The 26,998-nt window shown below is 42.7% G+C and overlaps 1 protein-coding gene across 5 annotated transcripts in view; it reads right to left on the reverse strand.

Moving 5' to 3' along the window:
• Positions 1-26,998, reverse strand: part of PCNX2 (pecanex 2) — a 351,803-nt gene that overhangs the window by 41,877 nt on the left and 282,928 nt on the right. For all 5 annotated transcript variants that reach the window (XM_058430821.1, XM_032137273.2, XM_032137274.2 and 2 more), the window contains exons 26-28: positions 14,734-14,987; positions 6,482-6,715; positions 4,228-4,340 (exon numbers count right to left, since the gene is read on the reverse strand). In XM_058430821.1, the coding sequence (XP_058286804.1) occupies positions 4,228-4,340; positions 6,482-6,715; positions 14,734-14,987 (601 nt within the window). The remainder of the gene's footprint in view (positions 1-4,227; positions 4,341-6,481; positions 6,716-14,733; positions 14,988-26,998) is intronic.

Genomic DNA, 26,998 nt, shown 5'->3' on the forward strand with positions numbered 1-26,998 from the left:
TCTTTTACAAACAAACCTGTTGCTTCTGTAAAATGCAGCCATCTTTTCCTAACCTCGAAGAATGGAGCATCCGCTAGAATCCGCCTCATCACCTTTCATGTATTGGAAGACAGGAATCAAACCATCTCATACTCTGTGGTCAGTGAAACTATTTTGACTTCCTACTAAAACATCCCCTTATATCTAGATGGCTTTCTTCAGTGGGAGACATAGTTTTCCAAGAAGGTATGTCTCAAACCTTAAATCTAAAAAATATAAGTGTCTTCTTGTCACATCCATATGAACCCATTCCATCTCCATAACATATCAACATTTTATTTAAAGACAATTTATATAAAGGTAGTCTGTTGCTCACTTGCATTTGGCATCTCATTTAAGATGAATTTCAATTTACTCATCCTCCCTAATTTTGAATGCATATATTTTTCTTTCTTGAGGACTATCCATCAAATCTATGTCAGTTTTGTAAAGTCAAGACATTTCCCCCAACAAATTGGTCAAGTGAAGCGTATCTTTAAGACCTACGTGGAGAGTCAGTGTTCACCATCACCTGACGTGCTTTAGCACTAACTATGTAACAATGACTTGTTGGGTCTCCTACAGTACACCTAAGGACATACTCCCCATTTTAAAGTTATACAACCATGGAGCACATATGCAAACACACAATTATGAGCCATTCTTACTTTGCACATGAATATAATCATACTAAAAGATTAGCAAATTGAATCCATCATTGTATAAAAACAATAATACATTATGACCAAGTAGAGCTTATTTCGGAATTGTAAGGGTGTTTCAACATGAGGAAATCTACTAATGTAATACAACATTAATATATTAAAGAAGAAGAATAATATCATCTGAATTATGCCCCCCAATTCTATACAAATTCAACATCCTTTCTTGATAAAGCTTTAGCAAGCTAGGAAAAGAAGGAAACTCCCTGCTTCATAACAGTGGTTTCATAGAAACCTAAACCAAACCCCATTTTAAAAATTAATTTTAATTTTAAGTTCGGCAGTACATGTGCAGGATGTGCACATGTTCTGGAGAAAAGAATGCTGCACAGAGAGGCCAAGAAGAATCTGAGCAGACCGGCCTTGCTGGGTTTAGGTAATGCCCTTTTTGTCCAATCACATTTCTGCACAGCTGTCCAAGCTTTAATCATGGACAACCAATGACGCTGCATAAAAGACCCAAAGGACACAGTTCCGGGAGCTTCTAGAGAGCTGAACATGTGCAGGTAGATAGGAAGGCGAAGAAAAATTCATCCACCTGCCTGGAGAGTGGCACACCCCAACTTCACAGGGATGGAAGCTCCTGTGCTCAAGACCCTTCCAGATCTGGCCCTATGTATCTCTTCATCTGGCTGTTTATTTGTATCCTTTAAAATATCCTTCATAATAAACTAGTAAACGTGTTTCCCTGGATTCTGTGAACTCCTCTAGCAAATTAATTGACCCCAAAGAGGGAATCGTGGGACCCCTCACGTAGAAGCCAGTTGGTCAGAAGTTCGGGTGGCCCAGACTTGTGGGCCTCAACCTTCAACCTGTGGGTTCTGACACCATCTCTGGTTACTGTCAGAAGTGAACTGGAGGACACCCAGCTAGTGTGCAGAGCTGCTTGCTTGCAGGAAGAAATCCCACATATATTGGGGCCACAGAAGTCTTCTGTGTTGATGATTGTTGTTGTTTTTGTGTGAGAAGAGAGGAAAAACATGGTTTGAGAGTTTTTCCCTAAACAGTATCTATAAAAATTATGTGTAAAATTTGAGCTCTGTAGACTATTTTTTTCAAGTCAAACTATTTATGGCACCCTAGCAGATTAAATAGAAATCCCAGCTGTTGGTTGAAGAGCGGTGGGGCCCTGCCAGGCTCCAACCTCCCTTCCCGCTGTATCCTCCACCCTGAGCCCCAGGCATATCCAACCAGGTCAGAACTGCATGACTTCAGACCATGGGCTTAGGGTGGGATGTAAAAGAAGTTGTCTTTTGTAAGTGAAAAAACTGAAAGGAAAGCGTCTTGGAGGATCTTTCTATGTGGTGGAACTTCTCGGTGAAGTGAACCAGTCCCAAATAATCAAGTGTTTCCCTAGAATACTGAGAGGATTCTCCCCAGAGTTACCTCATCACCATGTCTGCAGCAAGTAGAGTTGACATCGAGTATGAGAAACTATCTGAAACAAAGGAAATCCCATCAAAACAAAGTTTAAAAAAGCAGCTGGTAAGCATGGCGTTTAATTAAAGAAAAAGAAATAAAGCAGACCAAACGAGAAACACCTGGATCAGGAATAGCTGAACAAGTTACACAAAGAACAAGACCGAAAAAGCCTTTGAAAATGCCTTAGATATGAACTGAAATAATATTTGCAACTTGAAGTTTATAAAACATTTCAAATTGATCCAACAAAAGAGCTTATTTTAATCATCTTCCCAGGTACTACTAATATCTCAAGAGTCATTTTGTGATTTCAAGTGCAAGATCCTATGAAGCCCTTCTCAAACACTGTTCTCTGCTTACGGTTTAATAAGGAGCCCGATCTTAGGGGCCACATCATAATGTTTTACGAAGCCCACAGAGGAGTCGTCTGCTAGACCTGCAGCAATCATCAAGCTTGGTCCCAGATGGCCACAAAGAGAATGCCCTGAGTCCAGTGTGAGACTGAGTCAGGGAAGAGGACAGGGAGAGACTGGAGGCCAGCTAGCTCCTCCCCAGGAGATTGGCCTAAAATAGGCATTAACATGAGACTTTAAGGGTCAGAGTTTTGGCATTTCTCACCTGTAAAAACGATCATGAAATTCTGAGACGTGGGAGATGAAAGACTAGTTGATATCACAAATCCTAACTACCCTCAGTTCTTACTTGTCCCTGTTGGTGACTCCAGGCTACCGCCTCCAGAGGAAAATGGAAAGCGCTGCCAGCCACACACTTTACCCTTTATCAATTCACAACTCTTACTTGATGATACCTCCCAACAACTTGCCACCAGTGTAGACTCACAGCTGCTGCTTTCAAGAAGGACATTCGGAAACACAGTCAACAAGGCTCCCTGGGCTTGGTTACCTGACAACCCAGAACTGTGAAGGTTGCTAAACAAATAGACAGGTGGGTTTTGCCCTTAACAAGCTTATAATCCCACCTAACGTCACAAAACTCACTCAAGTCAATATCAAAAGAACACCTTTTGTAGAGCACCATCAATAATATAATATAGACACAATGAAGCAAGTCCAAGTAGAAACAATCCCAGAGGGGCAAAGGCTAAGTAGAGGCACCCTTTCTTCTCTAAGCTCCCTAGGTTTGTGTTCTCAACCTTGGCTGCCCACTGACATCACCTGGGAGCTTTTGAAACTTGGGATGTGTGGTCCCACCCACAGAGGTGCTGATGGAATTGATTAAATATCCTGGGAATCAGGATATTTAAAAGCCTGAAGGAGGTTTTAATGTGCACGTGGGGTTGAGAACCACTCATCAAGGTGATTCCACTTTGTGGGCAGACAGAGTTCAGCACCACAGGCCATGGTGCTAAAAAAGGGGACATCTGTGCAATGGCCACTGATTTGGGTGATTTGAAGCTGACTGATGAAATTTTAAGAGCAGTTTGGCACGAGTACTCTTTCTTTGGTGGACAACACCACCTGAGTGACACAGGGTGCCAAAGAGCCAGCAGAGTTTGATTTTGTTTTTGTTCTTTAAAAAGACAGATGTGAGCTATTTGCCCACTGAGGGGAGAGACCCAGTAGAGAAAGCGTTTGGAAAACAGAAGGGGCATCCAATTCATCAAAGCCCCAAGGAGACGGAGTGAAGGAGGGTCTGGACTAGCGCTCAGATGTGAGGATTTTCTTTTATGAAGACAATTAGGGGAAAGGGAACTAACACTGAGCAGCAACTCTGTTAGGAACCGGGCTTGGCACTTCATAGGCATGATTTCATTGAATCTTCCCAGCAAATCTGCAAGGACCTCTGTAACATAGAAGGTTCTATACCCAGAATCCCTTGGTCTTGACTATTCCATGTGAATGATATTTCCAAATTGAATACTCCAAAAGAGCAGTGATCAAAAAAATATTCTTGTAGGCCCAACATAATTTATCATGAAAAGAACTATCTGAAAGTAGTATAATAAGTCCAGCTTCAAAATAAAGAAAATGATTGACAAAACCTGTCAAACATGTAAAAGTGGGTGCCTGTACCTAAGAGATTCCAACTTCTCCCCCCGAGGTACCTGATGGCCATATTGTGAGCTGCCGTTCCCAGAGCTCTCCTCCCCAGGGTGCACAGAGCGAAGGACAGAGTCACCAATGGAGAGTCCTCGTCACTGTCCAGGGTCTTTGAAGGCTGAAAGAGCAAGAAGTTAACTCAGCTTTCACACAGGTTCCAATATGTACCAACACACATGCATAAATGTAGAGTGACATTGGCTTTGTAAGTCAGCCACGTGGTCATCCAGTGCCCTCTAAGATGACCTCACAGACAGGGAATGCTTGGCTTCCTAAAGTAGTTTCTCCTGTGGTTGGACATGGAAAAAGAAAAGTGGAAAAGTTATTTTAGGAGAGAAAAGGGCCTACAACATGGGCTGATGATCTGCTTTTCTGGGATTTGAAATATGGCACTTCAGGTCATAAAGATGGGCAGTGATTACAGTCAAATGGGTGCCCACCTTAACACTCTCCAATGCAAAGGAGAGGCATGGTCTAGCAGGGAGAGAAAAAGAACTTGGATCCAATGTGAAGGAGAGTCTCTGTTCTCCCTAAAACAAGGAGCCCTGTGGGTTGACTGCTAGACTGTAAGTCCACAATCAACAACCAAATTAAAGGCATCTTTTAGCTCAGGCATGGTGGCTCATAACTGTAATCCCAGCAGTTTGGGAAGCCAAGGTGTGAGGATCACTTGAGCCCAGGAGTTCAAGACCATCCTGGGCAACATAGCAAAACCCCATCTCCATAAAATTTTTTTTTAAAAATTAGCCAGGCGGCCAGGCGCAGTGGCTCACGCCTGCAATCTGAACACTTTGGGAGGCCGAGGCAGACAGATCACCTGAGGTCAGGAGTTTGAGACCAGCCTGGCCAACATGGCAAAACTCTGTCTCTACTAAAAATACAAAAATTAGCCGGGCATGGTGGTGTGCACCTCCAGCTACCCAGGAGGCTGAGGCAGGAGAGTCGCTGGAACCTGGGGGGCAGAGGCTGCAGTGAGCTGAGATTGCGTCACTGCACTCTAGCCTGAGCGACAGAACAAGACTCTGTCTCAAAAAATAAATAAATAAATAAAAATAATAAATTAGCCAGGCATGGTGGCATGTGCTTCTAGTCCCAGATACTAGGGAGCTTAGGACAGGAGGATCACTTGATCCCAGGAGTTTGAGGCTGCAATAAGCTATGATCGTTCTGCCGCACTCCAGCCTAGGGAGAGTGAGACTCTGTCTCTTAAAAAAAATTTTCCAAAGTCAGCTTTAAAAAAAAAAAAAAAAGGGAGGGAGAGTGGGGAGATGCAGAGGAAATTTAAAGTCAAAATATCTTTTGCAAGGAAAATAAAATAATTCTATGAACTATCTGAGGAATGGACACAGCCATCATGGAGCTATAGCTGACAACATCAATCAATTCTTTGAATATCTCAACTGCTTAAAGAGGCCTGGCATGAGTTAAGATTATTATCACACCTTCTTCATGGTTGGTCTGGAGAAAGCAGGTCCTGCCACCTGCTGCTTCTCCCACCTGTTTTTAATCACCCATAAGAAACTCACAGACCTTGGCTAGTGTCGTGGTTTGGTTTACTCTCTCTAGCACATGCCACAGACTGCATCAGCTGCTGAGGAAGTTGTTTCTAACTTGTACCCACATTTTCCAACAACAACCCGTGGACTCAGCTTTTCAAATCCTAAGAAGCAAAGTAAACCTGCTCCTTTCACTTGCTCCCTCCCTCTTCTCCTCCTCCCCTGCCCCTTTCTCCTCTTTTTGTAGACTGTCATAATTCTTGATTATATTTCTAAGAGGTAGGATTCACTTCCAGAAGTGTTCTCGGCACATAAGCAATAACAGCACAGACACACAAAATAATGATGACAGAAGTTAAGTTGGACTATCTGATTGCTAAATAGAATTTTCATGTCCATGATTCAATATGTTCGGTAAATCCCCCTGATTTCAGCACAGATAGACTTGGTAGGGAAATCCCAAAATGTAATTTTAAACAAAGAAACTTCAAATGCTTAAAAGTTATAATAGAGGCTTAAAACTTTGCTAACCCTGAGCACTGCATAAAGGGATCTATACCTTTAAGTGTCCTTCGTTGGAGACCTGGTATATTGATTCTCCTATTTAATTTTGCTTACCTTCAATAAACATCTATCCAAATAGTGCTTTTTTTTCTATCCTCTATGTTAAAAGTCTACCATAGAATATAAGAAAGAGATGGACATGACAATGTTCTTTATTAAACCTACATTCCATGCCTCAGCCCCCACCTCCCTGACCTACCTCTTGTCTTTTCTGTGCACAGTGTTGAATCCATTCTAGATAAACATTGCAGAAGCTAGCTCGTGTGATGCCCTGGAGACACGGGACGTAGTCATCATCAATGTTAATGTTGAACATTGCAAGGTCACGCTCAATGTAATGCCACTTGGCAAAGGGCTGCAGGGACTTCAGAAGTGATTCATTTTTGATCCAGGAGAGGAGTTTGGGAGACGTTACCATATAGTATATTATACTCTGCAGAGAAAAAGCAAGATTTTGAGCCCTCACAGCTATTCTAGAGCCAGAAAGATTTTATTTATTAATTTAATCTTAGAAAGTAAATCAACCTCAGGAAAGTAAGAGACATGAAATCCCTACATGTGGTATCATTTGTATGTTCTGCTGGGTGTAATGCACAGAACTCATTTGAGACATTCTGAAATGTCCTTTTTTTTTTTTTTTTTTTTTTTCTGAGACAGAGTCTCGTTCTGTGGCCCAGGCTGGAGTGCAATGGTGCGATCTCGGCTCACTGCAAGCTCCACCTTCCGGGTTCACGCCATTCTCCTGCCTCAGCCTCCCAGATAGCTGGGATTACAGGCGCCCGCCACCATGCCCAGCTAATTTCTTCTATTTTAGTGGAGACGGGGTTTCACCATGTTAGCCAGGATGGTCTCGATCTCCTGACCTTGTGATCAGCCCGCCTCGGCCTCCCAAAGTGCTGGGATTACAGGCATGAGCCACCGTGCCCAGCCTAAAATGTCCTCTCTTAAGGGTTATCTTCAACCTCAGGAAAGTAAGAGACATGAAATCCCTACATGTAGTATCATTTGTATTTTCTGCTAGGTGTAATGCACAGAACTCATTTGAGACATTTCTAAAATGTCCACTCTTAAGGGTTATCTTAGGGAAGAGGAAAGTGAGAAGAATGTAATGCTAACAGAATGTAATGGAACAGAATTTCTATGATGAGGAAGAATGACAGTCAGCCCCATCCTTTCTGAGAAAAGCACACAAAAGCACCCTTTGCTGGGGTTGCTGTAGGCTTCAGTGGGTCCTAGGCTAGGTTGATTCAGCTGAAAGAGATTGGGGTACACCTGCCTCCAGAGACCTAGCCAATGAGTATTTAATGAACTAAAATAACAGGGTTTTCAGTTTGTTTGTTTTTTGAGACAGCAGTGTCTCTCTCTGACGCCCAGGCTGAAGTGCAGTGGCACAGTCATGGCTCACTGAAGCCTTGAACTCCTGGGCTCAAGTGATCCTCATGCCTCAGCCTCTAGAGTAACTAGAGCTACAGGTGCAAGCCACCATGTCCAGCTAATATTTTAGTTTTTTTTTTTTTTTTTGTACAGACAGGATCTTGTTGCCCAGTCTGGTCTTGAACTCCTGGGCTCAAGCATCCTCCTGCCTCAGCCTCCCAAAGTGCGAGGATTACAGGGGTGGTCCACTGTGCCCAGCCAAAACAACACAGTTCTTATGGAAAGTATTGACAACGTGAAATTGTTGTAACCTTCAAACACTTAATCCTGAGTGCCCAGACAGTGGACATCTGTGATACGTTCACAAGTAACCGATGTTTCCTTCTTAATCAGACACTGTACTTACGACTCCCACTTGGGGAAAATGCCTCCCTTGGGCTTGATTATTATGAGTAACAGCTTTGTGGAAAGCCATTTTGTAGTTTTTGAATAAACTCCTCCATCAAAAAGGCTAGCACCTGGCCTCAAGAAATAGAAATGGGACAGAGGAAATGAAAATCCAAGCCTGATAGGCTTGGATCAGGGTGTGCTGCTGCAGAGTCCCTGCCAGCGTGCACCGCAGTTCCATTATAACAGAAAAATGCAGGTGGTGCTCCGGGCTATTGAGGCTGAGGGGCAACCCTGGAATAAGGCTGCACATCTCATGGTGAAATCATGAGGGGCTGGAGGGCTCACAGTGTTTGATGCAAGGAGGCAGGGATGTGTGCTTCTGTTAGAAACAGACGCTTAATTGATGCTCTTCTCTGTTTATAAAAACATATTCTTTTTAAATGAGAAAGCAGAAAACGAATGTTGGGTGGACGGAAACAAAGTCTTCAGTGACTGATGCTTGTAAGTGGAGTGGGCTGAGAAACCCTTTTCTAGGGGAGCCCCCACCCTCCCTCTCTGGCTCTTCCCTCCCTCTGGCTGCGAAATAAAACCCAGAGCTCAAGGCCTCAGTTTACTTGGGTATCTGGTTTCAAGGTTTTTTTTTTTAGGACTTTAGCAGGTGAAGAGACAGTCTCTGATTTCCACTAAACAACTGCAAACGCATGACTTAGGCTCTCTGCTGTGAGGACTAAGGACAGCCTGGACTTTGGGGAGGTTCATCTGCGGTTCATGGCTTATGCTCTTCCTTCTTTTGGGCACATCTTCTATTACACTCCACAGTCTACCTGTCCCAAAAATGAGGAAGTGGAAAAATGAAATCTGCAGACAATAACTAGAATTCAGTAGTGTGCGTGTTCTCCTATCCTCTGTAACACCCCATGATAACCATCCTGGCCTCAGGAAAGCCCTTCAATATAAGGAGGAAGGAAGAGAGGGAGTGATGGAGGAAGAGGTCAAGGAAGCTGAAGGCAGAGGCAGGAAAGAAAGACATGCTAATGATACCCACGTTGCATGGCTGTTCTGAGGTTTAGAATGAGACAATGTATATGAGGAACTTAGCACATGGCCTGGCCCATTGATATGTGTATATGTGGAAAAACAGTCATGTCTTTGACATCTGTGACTTACCTACCCAGCAAGCAGGATGAGCGTGGGACTCAGAGGGGAGGCAGGCAGTGGCAGCAGTAGCAGCAGCCCAGGAGAGGTTGAGGCAGAGGGGCGAGGGAACGGGGATGGCATTAGGGGACAGGAGAACCGTTGTGTCTGTGGTGGTCACCAGAGTGCACATCTGATATTCACAAATAGAAACTTTGAATCTGGAGGGTTTTCTCTTGTCTCCTTGCTGGCTGGATCATTTAAAGACAGTTTAAGTCGTCGGCCCAAAGTTGCAAGCAAAAGAGAGTAACGATGCCCATGTCCACGAGCACCGCTTCTCAGCTGAGCATTACAAAGGGAAGAAAGAAATTTGGTCTCTCTAAACATCTAGCTCTAGTGAACATCTGGTCTAGTTTTTCCCCAACATGGCCTAATCACATACCAGATAGGAATAACAAACAAAGACTGAAAGACAAAAGTTTACATTTTCATTCATTGCTAGGGAGGAATTAAAACAACCCCACAACCGATGAAGTCAGAATAGTCGATGAAGACTTTGAATCCCAGAGGTTAACACTTCCTCCTCTCCGTCTGGTAAAACCCTGCAGTGCTGACTGCAGAACAGAACCCAGCTTGATGCTCAGTTTTCTAAATCACGGCACTGACACTTCTCACTGGGAGAAAACAGAACCACCCCAAATGCTTGCAAGTCATATCCTATCTCCATTTAATTTAGGCAGAACTTCTGTCACGGAGACATAGTCAATGAACACTGTAAAATCCTTCAGAATCTGTCGGGATGAAGCGGATACAACACTAAGTAAAACTGATAAATCGGGGCAGTGACAATGAATTGATGGGGTAAACCTAGACTGTGCTGAAAGCAGGACCCCTCCTGAATAAATTCATGATATCTGGCTCCTCCAGCAGGGTTTCTCCTGGTTCCTCATTTTAATTGTAGATCAGCATATTCTTTCAGACAACTCATTCTAGGAAGGGGGGCCTGGCAGGCAGGCCAACCTGTCGGGTTGTTCGCGCCTTATTCTGCAAGGCCAGTGATAAGCGTGTCTCCTTTCTAAACGAGCTGCCCAGAAACAATGACAGCAGGAGAGCCAGGCCCACACAGAAAGAAGCAGATTCCTTGACTGCTAAGCGGGTTTCAAACACTAATAAGTTGAAGAGAGATGGAGGAGACACGAGGGAAAACCTCAAGTCGCCAGGAAGGAAATTATTTCAAATATATTCATAGAGGGTGGGGGAACTGACCCAGTTTATTAGGAGATTTTAAAAAATTCCTTTTGTAGTAAAGGAATTATTTCGAATTTTTCTTCCTTTTAAATTTGCCTTTCCAGTAAGAAAATAATAAAGAGAATGAAATCAAACTCTTGAAACTTTAAGTCATTCAGAGCTACAAAGGCAACTTTGCTCACCTAGCAACCATGACAAAGAAGAAAATAATCTTTTTTTAACCCCAAAATGCTGTTTCTTCTGTTCTAATAGGCAGTTAGCCCTCCTGAAATTTCCCTTAACTAGCTGCACCGGGGAATGAGTGCAGGTTCAGAGCCACCCCTTGCTGAAGGGCAGAAAAGCACTGAGGGCTGTATTTGGAGGCAACCTTGCAGGATACACCTGGCAGTACCAATGTGAATTAAACATAGGGGCACCGTGAGGCCCCATCTGCCCAAAAATCTCAGCCCCGTCCTGAGTGCTGACTTGGGAGTTAAGAAAATTCTTGTTTCTGTGGGGCACAAGTACGTCTGTAGTAGCTCCAAAGCCTAGTTGTATGTCAAATCACTTAGGAAACTTATAAACAATGTAAGTCCTTGGGTCCCGGGAGGTGGAGGCTGCAGTGAGCCAAGATCACACCATTGCATTCTGGCCTGGGCAACAGAGTGAGACTCTCTCAAAAAAAAGAAAAAAAAGTCCTTGGGTCCCACCCCAGGCCCATGGAATTCGAATGTGTGGGTAGGACATGGGAATGTGTAGTTAACTAGCTCGCGGGGGAGGAGGGGAATCTGCTCCAGGTTTGCCCTGGCTCTGGCTTGTGAGAGGCGCCATGCTAGGGAGCATACCCGTGCACTGCCTACCTCTCCTAGCCCACCTGCAACTCCCATTTTGCCTTCACTCCCCTTTCTTAAAAAACAGAGTGGAGGGCATGGTTTCCCCACAAGCCAGCTATTACCCGGAGGGTTCTGGGGGAGCCTTCCTGAGCCCTCTTCCATTTGCACATGATCCTGGATTTGTCAAATGGCAAATTGTCATCTTAGAAATCATCTAGGGGACTGGGAGGCACATTTCCAGCAGTTAGGAAAAAAGAAAGGTGAGTATCAACTACCAGTCCAAGGAAAGAAGGCATCGAAAAGCTCGTCCAATCATGGAACCTCCAAGGCCTCTGTAAAGGCCAACAGGGTTAGGCCAGGGAGGATGGACCCAGACAGGGCTTCTCACTCTCACCCCTCCTCCCTTCTCTCCCACTCACGGTGATCTGCTGGCCCCATGGTGATGGGTTGGGCCTGTCCACATGTCTGGCTCATGGAAACGCAGGGATGTGGCTCAGTATTGAACCCCGGTCCCACTCCTCGTGCCTGGGGCAGGCCACCAGACCCTTGACTGAATTAGGATCTCTTCTGTCCAGACTGTATGGCCCAGACTCCAAATCCATGTTCCCTGGAACCTTTGTTCATTCAGTACAAAAAAACAAATTGGGCCATGCAATAAACAGGTCATCAAGCAGAGCTCTGAGGACCCAAAGAGGACTCAGCTGTGGCTTCTCTGTTTAGGGAATTGCCATAGAGTGAAGTAGTAAAGTTTGCAGAGGAAGGGGAGAGGAACGCTGGGCATGGCCCCGGGCAGTCAGCTGGTGAGGAAGAGCTGTTGGGACTGAGGTTAGAAGAGAAGCTGCGGGCATGTGGAAGGGAGAGGAGGTCCCTGCAGGAGGAGCAAGCAGTGTGCAAGCGTGTGGGGCAGGGAGCACAGGTAGTGTGCACAGTGTGTAAACAAAACAGTGAGAGAATGGGGGAAGGGGAGTGGGAAACACAGCCAGTAGCAATAGTGGAGGTCTCTGGGTAGCAGATGAAAGAGTCTAGCCTAATTCTTTCTTTCTCTTTTTTTTTATTTTTTATTTTGAGACAGAGTCTTGCTCTGTTGCCCAGGCTGGAGTGCAGTCATGCGCTCTTGGCTCACTGCACCTTCTGCCTCCCAGATTCAAGCAATTCTCCTGCCTCAGCCTCCCGAGTAGCTGGGATTACAGGCGTGTGCCACCACGCCTGTAATCCCAGTTAATTTTATATTTTTAGTAGAAATAGGGTTTCTCCATATTGGTCAGGCTGGTCTTGAACTCCCGACCTCAAGTGATCCACCCGCCTCGGCCTCCCAAAGTGCTGGGATTACAGGTGTGAGCCACTGCGCTTGGCTGAGTCTAGCCCAATTCTTGAGGCAACAGGGAGATGTCAACTCCAGGGCTTATCTACGTGGCTGTCTAGACCACATCGCTGGTCCTCGCTGCCCCCTTCCAGCCACTTGCTTCACGGGCCTGTGAGTCCTCTTGCTCAGTCAGCCTGTTCCTGCAACCACCCTGTCCTGCCTCCTGAAAACTAAAGGAAATACTCAAGGGACACTTTCCTTGTTGAGGGAGGTAACAGAGATGGCTAGTTACTATTTATCATCTGTTTTCTCCTTCTTCCATGAACACACGATTTCATTCTGGGCTCATGGCTGCCCAAAGTACACTTTCCAGACCCTCTTCCAGGTGGCATGTGACAATGTTCTGGCTGATGGGATACAGCAGGAGGATATTGTGGCAGCTTCCTAGAACCTCTTTAACAGACCGCTGGTGCATGACCTTGGTCTTCATTTTCTGTGTCCTTTCCCCTATCCCTTTAAGCCTGTAACTTAAATTGTGGAACTCAAATTTTGAAAGCTACCATACCAACCATCACCAAAGTCCAAGAGAAATAAGCTTCTAATATGCATGCCACTCTTATTTCATGGCTCACTGCCAAATCGAACACAACTGGTATATTGAATTTGCCTAGAGTCTAGAAATAGAAGATAGGCCATAACTCCCTGGTATGCTTCCCAAATCTTCCCCCATTTACATTAGGTTGGACAAAACATGTATAGTTTTGTATGAAATTTGAATATAATGTTTTGCATCTCTAGCACACACAAAGATGGTGAGCGCAAACGGCTAAATCTGTCGTAAACATGCTGCCACAGGAAAGGGTTTTGCAAACATTTTGTGTAGCAGTCACCTAGGGGATGAGATCTAAGAGCTATTTACCCTTCTGACTTTCACAGCCTATCTTCTGCTTCCATGTAGCTTCAGCAGCTATTGTGGATTTCGGGAATCCCCATTACCCAGGCTGGAGTGCAGTGGTGCAATCACAACTCACTGCAGTCTCAAACTCCTGGGCTCAGGCAATTCTCCTGCCTCAGCATCCTGAGAAGCTGGAACCACAGGTGTGAACCCCATATCTAGCTAATTTTTCAATTTTTTTTGTAGAGATGGGGGTCTTGCTATGTTGCCTAGGCTGGTCTTGAACTCCTGGGCTCAAACAATCCTCCTGCCTTGGCCTCCCAAAGCTCTGGGATTACAGGCGTGAGCCACCATGCCTGGATTTATTCCAAATTTCTCAATGCCGTTTGTTTGTTAGCTGGTTAAAACTTTAGGTGCCATGTTATCTTTTCATTCTGTGTTTCCTTATTTCTGCTGGACCACCTGTCTCAGCACGCTGGCAGGGGCCCTTGTGGTCTCCGATGGATGAGCTTCCTCTTTTTGAACAGCATTAAGATGTGACGTTCCTGTGGTCCATCCAGGACTTCCACCATGCCAAGTCCCCCCAAACTCCCAGCATAGGACCCACAGTGAAGATTTCCTCTGCCACTCGGCCCTCGCCTGCCCCTTCCCCTTCAGAAAACACCTCAGCCCCGAAGAACACTACACATCCTCAGTCAGGTCCCACACTTGTTTTCCAGGAGACTTACTCCAAACTGCCATGATTTCTGAGGTTGAATACCGATTGGGCAGATGTAGGCACTGAGCAACTGACAAAATATGTTATTAGTCTCCATGTGAGTTAGGGGGAAAGGCTGTCACAGCCAATTCTGACTGGATGGTTTAGCTACATTTTGAGTTCTCCTTATGAGCTTAAAATATAATTCTGATTCTAAAGTGGACACTGTGCAGAGCATCTAATTTGACCTTTATAACTCAAACATGGAGGCTTAGAAATATTTATAGAGTATTTAAATTTGTCCTCATCATCAGGACAAGCAAATAATGCTGTGGTAGAAGAGACAAAGAAGACCTAGGTAAGAAAACGAACTGCCTATTGGTGCCTAAGCTTAGGATATGACCCAGGGCACAAATCTCAGGTTAAATCAAAGCCCTCTAGGATTTTTCCAAAAGCAATGGTTCCCCAGATGGCTGGGCTTCCAATTCGGAAGCTGAGGATGAGAGGCTTCAAAATTTAGCTTTCGAGAGAGCTCTTTCGGAGCTTCCTGTGCCATCCTAGCATTTCCGCCTTAGGTGTTTGGGAAACAGAGCAATACCTTGATGTAGTAGCGGATGAGGATCCTTCGGAGGTCAAACACCTGCAGCATGGTGGCCGCGTTGTTGTCCAGGATGCTGTAGCCCTCCAGGATGTACTGGGTCCGTGTGATTTCCCAGGTGAGCCAGCGGAGGTGAAAGGCAGCGTTGCAGGACAGCAGGTGAGGCAAGTGGCCTGGTTTGCAGCAGCAGCAGCCTCTGTCCTCCTCGTCGCCCTCCATGAGGGCTTCTACCTCCCTCTGCTGGCAGTAGGTTCCTGGCCGAGCACAAACATGAAGGAAGTTTGAAGAGAAGGCATGCTAGAATGTTTGCGTCAACGGATTTCCCCATGCCTTCATCAGAGGGGAAGGGGCTGAAGAGGGTCGAGGAATCAGGAAATTTGTTTGTTCTCAAATAAGTCCCCCAAAGAAGTCACAATTCTCATAATCATGAACTCTTTTATTCACTCACATTCAGTCTGAGTCTCTGTAGAAAATATATTTAAACGATTTAAAAATTTTTATGGAGATACGAGCTAAATGTCAACACAGAAGAACATCATTTCAGTGGGAGGCAGTAGTTGACAAACAGGTTTTGAAAAAGATAGTACATACTAGCTACTTGACTTTAGTCCATTTATTTAACTAGTCCAAGCTTGTTTCCTCATCTGTAAAACAGGCTATTGTAAGGATGAAATAAAATGGCATATGCAAAGTGATTACTCACCATGCAAAAATGGTAGTTGTTCCTATTATTTTTACTAGATTGTGAGCTCCCTAAGGGCAGTGCCTGGCAGGTAGAAATTCAGTAAACACACAAACAAATAAATAAACAAACCGATGAGCTAGTGAATACATTAGTTTACTCACCAAATATTGAGTGCATCCAATGCCCTGTGAATACAGCAATGAAACAAATATATAAAATCCCTGTCCTTTTATAGCTTATCAGTTTAGGTTAAAGAAGACAGACACACACAAAAATAATAAAGCAAAAAAGGTCTGGAATGACAGGGTGGGAATAGCTATTTTAAATAGGGGATCGGAGGAGGCCCCCCTGGGATATCTGAGTAGAGACCTGAAGGAGGTCGGGGGGAACTCAGCACAGATAACTGAGAGAAGGGTTTTCCAGGCAGACAGATGACTATGTCCAAGGCCTTGAGGTGAACATACTTATTATATGTTCCTAGAGCAGCACGAAAGTCTATAGTGGAGGGCACAAGTGGGAAAGTAGTAGATGAAGCAGAGAGGTAGCCAGGGGCAGATCCTACTTAGAATGAGTTAGAGGAATGGTTGGATGGCTTTAGCTTAAAAGAAACGTGGTCTGACTTATGTCTTAGGAGGACCACTCTGGCTTGCTGCCCAGAGAAAGGACTGTCGAGGGAACAAGAGTGGGAGCCAGGGCATCAATTGTGAAGCTGTTAGTCAACCCAGATGCAAGAGAATGATGACTTGGTCCTGGGTGGTGGGAGGAAGTGGTGAGAAATGATTAGATTCTGGATACATTTGAAAGCAGTCTGATGAGAATTGTTGATGAATTTAGACATGGGGTATTGAAAAGATGAGAAAAGAATGATGCTAAGGTTTCTGTCCTGAGCAGGATGAAGAATGAAATTACTATTTACAGAGGAGAGGAAGATTGCAGGAGGACCAGCCTTTGGGTAGGAGCGAAGGGAAGATCAGGGATTTACTTTTACATATGTTAAGTTTTAAATGCCTAATATATCAAAATGGAGATGTCAGGGAGGCAGCTGGATTAAGGAATCTGGAGCTCAGGGGACAAGCCCTGGCTGGAGATTTATAAAATCTAGGAGAATTATTAGCATGTAGGGGCTATTTCAAATCACCTATATGCTAATAAGAGAGTGGACAGAGAGTATGGAGAAGAAGTCTGAGAAGTAAACTCTGAGCATTCCGACATTTAAAGGTTGGACAGGTGAAGAGATCCCAATAAAGTGATAGAGCAGAAATGGCAAGGGAGTTCGAAAGAAAACCAGGAAGTCCCAAAAGACAAGTGAAAAAAGAGTTTAAAGGAAGAGGGAACATCAGTTACATCAAATGATGCTTACAGGTCAAATTACATGAAGAATTAACTGTTAGATCTGGCAATACGGAGGTGTATGTTGATCTTTGCAAGACAGGTTGTGGTGGAATGGTGGGGGAGGGGTAGTCTCATGAGAGTGAATTCAAGAAATAACGGGAGGGGAAAAAAAAGAGACGGTGAATGTAGGCAACAATTTCTAGAAGTTTAAAAAATCTTTTTGACTTTATTATCTTTCTTGGCACCTTATTGCACAGGCTAGGATCTCCTGTATGCTGCTGAGTAGAGGTGGTGAAAGTTGGCATCCTTGATTTTTCCAAAGAAGCATCACTTAGTTTCATTAATTTTCCTCCAATGTTTCTCTATTTTCTAGAGAAACCATAGACATCCAACTCTTATCTTTAAAATTTTCTTCCTTTTACTTGTTTTGGATTTATATTCATCAGTTTTTTCTAGTACGAGGTGAAAACTTATGTCAGGGGTCACTAACGTTTTTCTGTAAACGGCCAGAGAGTAAATATTTTAAGCATTGTGGGCCACATATGGTCTCTGTTGCAGCTGCGTCTCTTCCTCCTCCTGCTTCTCTTTCTCTTCCCCTTCCCCTCTTCCTTTTAAAAATGTAAAAGCCATTCTAAGCTCATGAACCCTAGTTTGCCAAACCCTGGCTTACATCTCGATTTTAAACCTTTCTTCTTTGCTAATATAAACCTTTACAGCTGTACATTTCTCCCTATGCATTGCTTTAGTTGCATCCCACACATTTTTTATATGCTGCGTTTTGTTTTCATTCAGTTCAGTTACTTTGTGATTAACTTAGTTATTTCTTTTTTGACTCATGAGTTTAGAAGTGTGTTGCTTGTTTTCCAAATATTTGGGAATTTTTATGATGTAAATTTTTGTAAGTTTTGAGTTTAATTCCAGTGTTACTGGAGAATGAACACTTATTATTTCAGTCTCTTGAAATTTATTGAGAGCTATTTGATGGCTTAGCACATGGCCTATTTCGGTGAATGTTTCAAGTGCTCTTAAAAACATCTGTATTCTGCTATTGCTACATGAAGTGTTCTGTAAATGTCAATTAGTTTAAAATGGTTGACAGTATCATTCAAATAGTCTAGATACTAATATTTTTGTGTGCATTTTCTATCACTTACTGAAGCTACAGTGTTGATGTGTTCAACTATAATTGTAGATTTTTCTGTTTTTACTTTTAATTCAGTCAGTTTTTGCTTCTTGTAGTTCTGTTATTAGGTGTATGCACATTTAGGACTGTTACGTCTTCTTGATGAATTAACTCTTCGATTATGATGAAATATCCTTCTTTAATGTGGTGATACACCTCATCTTGAAGTCTCATATTAATAAAGCTAATCCAGGTTTCCTATAATTAGTGTTTGTAACGAATGCAATTTTCTATGTTTTTACTTTTAAATAGCACAAAACAAAATAGGTGTGAGGGTTCCTAAGACTCTCCAGATCTTTATAGTTAAAACATCTCTTGTAAACAGCATGTAGTTAGGACTTGCTTTTTTATCTAGTCTGATGATCTCCAATTTTTAATTATAGCAATCAATCCATTTACATGTAATGTGGTTATTTTTATGACTGGGTGAAAGTCTACTATTTTCCTATTTGTTTTTATTTATCCAACTTTTTAAATTTGTATTCTTTCCAGTCATTTTTTGTTTTGTTTTGTTTAAGATGGAGTCTCACTCTGTCACCCAGGCTGGAGTGCAATGGTGCAATCTCAGCTCACTGCAACCTCCACTTCCCGGGTTCAAGCCATTCTCCTGCCTCAGCCTCCTGAGTAGCTGGGATTACAGGCGACTGCCACCAGGCCTGGCTAATTTTTCATATTTTTGGTAGAGATGGGGTTTCACCATATTGACCAGGCTGGTCTTGAACTCCTGACCTCGTGATTTGCCTGCCTTGGCCTCCCAAAGTGCTGGGATTACAGGTGTGAGCCACTGCGCCCAGCCCAGTCACTCTTTTTTAATTGAGCAACTTTTGGTATTTTATTTTTTATTCTCAATCAGCTTTTTAGCCGTACCTCTTTTATTTTTGCAGTTTCTCTAAGAGTTATAATGTGTGTGTTTTATCTTATCACAATCTACTATGAATCAATTTCATATGAGTCCTCCAATGATGTAAGACATTACAATGGAATATTTATCCTCTCGTGTTATTTGTTTTATTGTTGTCAAACATTTTACTTCAACATGTAATTTAAACCCAATGATACATTCTTATCATTTTTTGCTTAAACAATCAATTCTACAAGATTTTAAAAAGAAAAAAATCTTTGCTCACATATTTGCCATTTCTCACAGTCTTCATTCTTTTGTGTAGAATCGATTTTTCATCTAATATTGTTTTTTAGCCTGAAGAATGCCTTTTAATGTTTCTTATAGTGCATGTCAGTTGGTGATTATCTTAGCTTTTTTAATCTGAAAATATCCTAATTTTGTCTTTATTCTTGAAGAATATTTTTCCTAGACATAGAATTATGAGTTGATAGTTTTTGTTTTTGATTTTTCTTTATGCACTTAAAAATATTATTCCATTGTTTTCTGGCTTGCATGATTTCTTTTGATAAGTCAGAGATAATTCACACTGTTGGTTCTCTCTATATAATGCAAATGTGTTCTTAAACTCTCTCATGCTCTCGGTAAGATGACGATTACAAATCTCACATGCACTTATAATTTTTCTTTACCTTTAATTTTCAGAAATTTGATTATTACACATTTAGGTTTGGTTTTCTTTGTGTTTGTCTTGCTTGGGATGTGTTGAGGGCCTGGGATCTATGAATTTATATTTTTCATCAATTAAAAAAATCTGGATAATATGTCTTCAGTTGCTTTTCCACCCCTATTTCACACTTCTCCATTTAGGACCTGAATTACACATATGTTAAAATATTGTTTCACAAGACATTGGGTCTCTATAAGTTTTCTTTAGTCTTTTCATTATTTGCATCAGATTGGATAGTCTCTATAGCCCTGAGTTCATCGATCTTTTCTGTTGTTATTAAGCCCATTTACTGAATTTTTTCATTTCAGACATTGTATTTTTTTCAGTTCTAGAATTTTAAGTTTTTGGTGTACTTTTCCTCTCTATTAATATTCTCCATATGTTCATTCATTATGATCATTTTTCCTTTGAAATCCTAAACATAGTATTACCTGGTGAAACTTTTTTTCTATTAACTCTAAAATCTTTGAGTGTGCTTGTATTTATAGTTTCATTTTCCTGGTTATGAGTCACTTTTTTCTGCTTCTCTGCATATCTAGAAACTCTTGTTATATGCTAGATATCATTGATATTACAGTCCTGGCAGTGTGGACTTTTTGTCTTCCTCTTTAAAAGAGCCATGTTCTGTCAGGAAATTAATTTATTTGCCCATCAGGTTGTCAGCTTGATCCTTTTAAAGCTTGTTTTAAATCTTTGGCTGGGAAGGTCCAGAGTAGTCCTTATTCCAGGGGGATAATATCTCTACTCCTAAAGGCTGGTCTTTTGGGGGTCTCAACTAAATTCCCAAGATGTTCAGCAAGGTCTCCTCACTGGCTGTTTGGAGCTTCTACATTTCTCAGCACTGTGTAGCCTACATAATCTTTATTTATATCATGTCATTCCAGTTACCATTCTCTGTCAGGCTATGCCTACGCAAGAGCAGGTGAGTATCCATCTAATCATGAAAGGGGATCTCCATGCAGATTTCTACAGCTCCTCTTTGCAATTCACTCCTGTCTGGTACTCTGACCTACAAAGTCCAGATACTTCAGCAGCCCAGGACTCGGATTCTACCCCCCTAGTTCAATAAGACCACAGTACTTTGTTTGGGCTCCACCTTCCTACACTGTAAACAAGAAAGCACCTCTAGGCAGAAAGTGGAGGCAGTTATGAAGCTCATTTTGTGTATTTCCTTTCTCTCAATGATAAAGGCCCTGCACTGCCTGTTGTCCAATATCTGAAAAGTATTGATTAATGTAATTTTTCAGTTTTATAATTGTTTATGATAGTAAGAATATTTCAGTACTGGTTATTCAGTCATGGCCAAAAGAATGTCTTTGAATCTTTCTACATGTCTTTGGAGACTTAATTAAAACACAAAACATTTCGCTTCACCCACTCCCACCCCTATTCATTATTCACTTTTTCTGAGATCTCATATCATTATTCACAGTATCAGGTAATTAGTAGGTGCTAACAAAGTTGTTGATGCAATGATTGAATGGACAAATAAAACGGTTCTTATCCAGATCTCTGTCTGAACAGGCACCAATTGAGGAACTCCATAGTAGTATATTGTATTACCTTACATATAGTGGCAGATAAAGAAAGGCTATGTTTAGACCAAGCCTCTATATAGAACCCAGGAGTGAGATGACCATAATATGCCAGAGATGGAAAACTACAACCTTCAAATCATAATGCACATTCAGAGCTATTAGGATAATAGTCTATGAAACAGGAGTCCAGGTCAGGAAGGGGAAAAGCCAAGCCAGTTGCATACATAAAAAGGGAGACAGTTAAAGCTGATCCCAAATCTTCAGATTCCATTTGTCTTTCTGCCAGACCTCCTTGCTTTGGCTCTTGGCTGAAAGCATTCTTTTTTTTTTTTTTTTTTTTTAAACATTTCAAGGGTCTCTTAACTCATTCTACAATATAAAACTTTTCTTCCCTCTGGTGAAGATGTATAGAAATGCATCCTGGACTATAAACAGTGAGGCATCCAGAAAGTGATGACCACCATAACCTGACTGCTCTGCACACTGGGACCCCTGGACTGCAGACCCTAGGCTCCAGTAGGGGTGGGGTCTCAGCCTGCCACAGTGACACACCAACACGGGCTTGCTGTACATTAATAATATAATTTAGGAAGAAATTCTCTTCCAATGGAGGAAATGACAGTCTTTTGTCTTTCTTTCTTTCTTTCTTTCTTTCTTTCTTTCTTTCTTTCTTTCTTTCTTTCTGCTCTCTCTCTCTCTTTCTTTCTGCTCTCTCTCTCTCTCTTTCTTTCTTTCTTTTTTTTTTGATGGAGTTTCACTCTTGTTGCCCAGGCTGGAGTGCAATGGCGCAATCTTGGCTCACCACAACCTCCGCCTCCCAGGTTCAAGCGATTTTCCTGCCTCAGCCTCTCAAGTAGCTGGGATTACAGGCATGCGCCACCATGCCCGGCTAATTTTGTATTTTTAGTAGAGACGGGGGTTTCTCCATGTTGGTCAGGCTGGTCTCAAACTCCCAATCTCAGGTGATCCACCCTCCTTGGCCTCCCAAATTGCTGGGATTACAGGCGTGAGCCACCGCGCCCAGCCAACAGTTTTCAGAAATATATCACACAAGGAAAAAGCATAAAGGAGGATTTTCACTTGAAGAAATTAGCAAAACTGGTTAAACAGCAGACCTCAAAAATGTGAGTTTCATTCCAATTTTCCCCTTCCTTATTCTTCTATCCAGTTCTACCATTTATCACATTAAGCTGAAAGCCTGGGCTTTTTTTTTTCCCCTTTTCATTAAACTGGGAGGGCTGGTTGCATGAGTATGTGTGTGAGTCTATAGTCTGTGTATGCATGCACATGTGTGTGTCTGTGTATGTGAGAAGATGGCGAATTTGAATTTCTGACCATCTGAGTGAAATAGCACAGTAGACTATGAGGAACATACGGGTATCTCTAAATTGGTGAAAGGGCAGTTGAGGAAACAGTTTGCCATGAAGGATGACTTAGACTTGACAGATACATCATAGCTGCCAACAGTTGAAAAGCTTAGTTCAGGTGAGTCTTGGGTAATCTGCTCTTAGGAGTGAAAGAGTCACACTCAGGATCATGTTAAAAAAGAATATGAAAATAATAAAACCCAGTAATTTTGGGAAAATGCACTAATTGTGTTGTCCAAATGTAAATCAAGGCCCATATTCTCAGGAAGACTCAGAAGGTTCGAAGCATATTCCCTCCAAAGGAAATGCTGAAGGTCAACCCGCCCACACAGTGTGACCTTTTGAAGCCCTGGCAGAGATGAATGTCAAGCTGGCAAGGCTGTCTCTGTTTGGTATTTCCACCAAAACTGACTCTTGGCACCTTTAATTGTAGCTGTGCTTGCATTGTCACAACTTTGTCACACCTACCAATGCCAAGCCCAGCCAGACTTATTTATTCCCACCTAATTTCAAGAAGGAATAAACTTAATCTAAAAGGTATACATAGTATGAAAGCAAATGAAGAAATTTAAGTGCAAATGAGAGGTAAGGAAAATACGAACACAGAAACAATGTAAAGGGTCCTAATTGCATTCTAGATACCCAGTACATTTACTAAAAGTGATCCACAGATTTCACTCTGGGCTTTCCAGAAGCCAATGTAGACAGAAAACATAAATGGTTTCTTGTGTCTTTAAGGCAAAAACAAACTAATTCCTTGGAAGGATCATAGCTATTTCTGGCAAAGACACCAGAGAGATGATATCCCCAGGATCCTCATAAAGAGAACATTGTGCAATATGGTGAACAACATCCTTAATAACATTGCACAGTAAGTGGAAGCACAAGGTTTGCCAGGCTGTTTTAATATTTCACGGTGCAGGACGCTAGAATATGGTCAAAGTGCAATAAAGCAAAAGTATTTCTAGAGGTAGTCAAAACAAGTCAGCCTTACATATGGGGCTCTCCGGAGGCCTGGCATCATCCAAGAGTAGATTCTAGAAACTCTTGAGGACTGGGAGAACTGGATACCTTTCAGGAAATCCTTGAGATGTATAATTTCTGCAATGGACTGAATGTTTGTGTCTCACCCAAATTAATGTATTGAAACCCTATCCTCCAAGGTGATGGTATTAGAAGGTGGGACCGGCTGGGCATGGTGGCTCACACCTGTAATCCCAGCACTTTGGGAGGCCCAGGTGGGTGGATCATGAGGTCAAGAGATCGAGATCTTCCTGGCCAACATGGTGAAACTCTACCTCTATTAAAAATACAAAAATTAGCCGGGCATGGTGGCTGGTGCCTGTAGTATCAGCTTCTTGGGAGGCTGAGGCAGGAGAATCGCCTGAATCCAGGAGGTGGGGGTTGCAATGAGCCGAGATCATGCCACTGCCCTCCAGCCTGGTGACAGAGCGAGAATCTGTCCCAAAAACAAACAAACAAAGAAGCTGGGGCCTTTGGGAGGTGATTGGGTTATGAGGGTGCGGCCCTCATGAATGAGAGTAGCGCCCTCAGGAGAATAGACATGAGACAGCTTGCTCTCTCTCTGTTATGTGAGGACACTGCAGAAAGATGTCTGTCTGAGGAAATGGGCCCTCACCAGACACTAGATCTGCTGGCACCCGATTTTGGATTTCCCAGCCTCCAGAACTGTGAGAAATAAATGTTTGTTGTCTAAGCCGCCCAGTCGATGGTATAGTTGATGCAGCAGTCTGAACTAAGACAATTTCTCTTCATCTACTTTTGACAATTCTTATGTATCGAGTGGCAGTGAATTTTAACGTATTCTCTCTGAGAGGCACAGGATTGTAGCTAATTTGTGTGTCTGGTAGACACACCTGCCAAGATGGAGGCAGGGTTGGCACTCTCTTGGGACAGTTGGAAACCGAAGAATTGTTGCCTGAACAGAAGGTCCAGCAACCAAAAATCAAACCAAAATATTCTCTTCTCTTACATCCCAAAAGGCCTCATGAGAGGTGCCTTCCTGGCCGGGAGGCCTGGGCCAGAGGACAGGATCCATGAAGAGTGTGAGAGTGGAAGGGAAAGCTAGAGTTAGATCAAACGGGAGACATTTGAACCTAATTCTGTAGGTAACAGGCAGGCAACAGAGATTTTCAAGTCCCAAGGAAACATGAGGAAAGCTGTACTTAAGAAAATTCCCCTGAAGCCTCTGGGATTAAGGGGAACAGACCAGCGATGGGGAAACCAGCCACCCACAGTCTCATTTCAGGGACAAAGTGATAGGGACCAGAACTAAGGTGCAGGCTGTTTACCAAGAGATAAGAGGAAACATGGAGATAATGGGACTTCAAAGGGACGTTAAACATGGTCCCCTGCAACAGAAAAGCTGCTTTGAAAGAAAAGGTTGGGATGATTTATAACCTTCCAGTGAGAACATTGCGATTAAAGCCGAAATGCACAACACACTTTCAAGATGGGGCTTCTTGGTCCTTCAATTTCTCTTCTTAACTGATACGAATACTTTGAGAAACAAATTGCAGTTTTTGTTCCCAATAATCAAATTGGATTCTACAAAAGGGAATCTAACTGGATTCATAAAAAAATCCAAAATTTCATCAACATGATTACATTTAAAATATTGTAAATGTTTAAAAAGATGCTGAGTATGTATTTCAGCTGAGTTTTAAAAGGATCACTGCCTTCATTAGCCATTGCAGCATGCCAGGCACTGAGCTGGCGTTCAGCATATACACAGCAGTGAGGTGACCAAGGCGGATGTTAGAGAAGGGACGAAGCTCAAACCACCCACACATAAAGCACAATCACACTCTGACTCACAAAGTGGACATTCTTAGACATAGATAGAGCTTAGCCTGTGCTTTTCAAACTGCAGATGGGACTTATAGGCACAAACGTTGGGATATATATGTTAGATTATTAGAAAATGTATTTCCTTCTGTGGTCACATAAGGTTATTCCTGAATTGATCAGGGCTACAAAAAGGAGATCATCCGATGTGGTCATTGCTGAGCTCTGAGCAGTTTACTTCCACAGCCCAGAGTGCGCATTACAGGCTGGGAACACAAGACGTGTGAGACAGGGCTCAGCCCCGGCGAGCTTCCTTGGTAGCCCCTTCTAATATCCTCCTGCATGTATAGTGGTAGAGATATTAACAGGAGGAGGGCCCCCATAACATTTTTCTTAAAGCTAGAATTCTAAATTTGTATTGCCTCTTGCCAACTGGTTACATCAAGGGCTGCTTTGTGACCAAATGAAATAATGTCAAAAAAAGACTTTCAAAAGTTTTTGAATGATTGTCATTTTTAAGAAGGTCACAGTGGGATTCCCACCACCCTCCCTCCCTGCCCCACAAACTTCTCCGGCAGCTTCCATGTCATGGTGGGGAGGAACTTTCTCAGCCCCTCTTCTACCCACACTCATTTTCCAGGGACAGAATCCTAGAACATAAGCTTGAAGGAACATTCAGGTCATCGATTCCCAGCCACCTGCTCTTAGAGGACATCTCTGTATTTGTTAGACCTCACTATATTTAATTTGTGGAAAGAAAGAATTGTAAGAATTTTATATTTCAGGCTGGGCATGGTGGCTCATGCCTGTAATCCCAGCACTTTGGGAGGCCAAGGTGGGTGGATAGGTCAGGAGTTTAAGACCAGCCTGGCCAACATGGTGAAACCCCATCTCTACTAAAAATACAAAAATTAGCCAGGTGTGGTGGTGCACACCTGTAGTCCCAGCTACTGGGGAGGCTGAGGCAGGAGAATCGCTTGAACCCAGGAGGCAGAGGTTGCAGAGAGCCAAGATCGCAAGACTGCACTCCAGCCTGGGCAACAGAGCAAGACTCCATATAAAAAAAAATTTATATTCCAAGGAGCCTCCTTTTTCTTTAAGATTGCACAATAGAAATAAAATTCATGTAGAGATTTTCTAGGTCTTAAAAGATTTATTTTTCTATCTATTGGATTATAGTTGCAAACTTAAAATTTCTTATTCCAGTTTTAAATACTAGAATTTCTAAGAAATGAGCCCCTAGAGAGAGGTAAAAATGATTTTATTTACTCAACAAAGGAAATCAAGGGACAATCCTTCTCTCGACTGCTGTTTAATTCTGATTCTGATGAATAGGGCTTTCCCTGCCACAGCAAAGACTCACCTTCCGGAGGTTTCAGCTTCCCTGAAACCACCAGGGCCAGACACAGAAAGACTGACTCTCTCTCTTTGGGAGACACTCTCCACTGTAGGAGCCACGACTACTACCATCATTACCATCACTAAGAAGCTGTCCTGGACACTTCCTATTCCCTAAGTGTCACACACCCACTTGGTAATCAATCCAGTTTAGATTAATCCAATCTTAAAGACAGGGAAACAGAGTGCTAATAGTATAGTTACATGACTAAGGCCACAGAGAAGAACCAAAGCAATGAATAGGATCGGCTTGTTGAACCACTGAATGGGTTCAGTTCTTTATTACCTTAGTGGCAACTTCTCCCCTGTTTCCAGTTTCCAGTCCTTCAGCAACACTGGACCTGTGTGTCTTTTTTACTTTATTTTATGTTTTGTAGAGACAG

This window comes from Hylobates moloch, unplaced genomic scaffold (assembly GCF_009828535.3).
Source record: "Hylobates moloch isolate HMO894 unplaced genomic scaffold, HMol_V3 SCAFFOLD_18, whole genome shotgun sequence".
NCBI lineage: Eukaryota > Metazoa > Chordata > Mammalia > Primates > Hylobatidae > Hylobates > Hylobates moloch.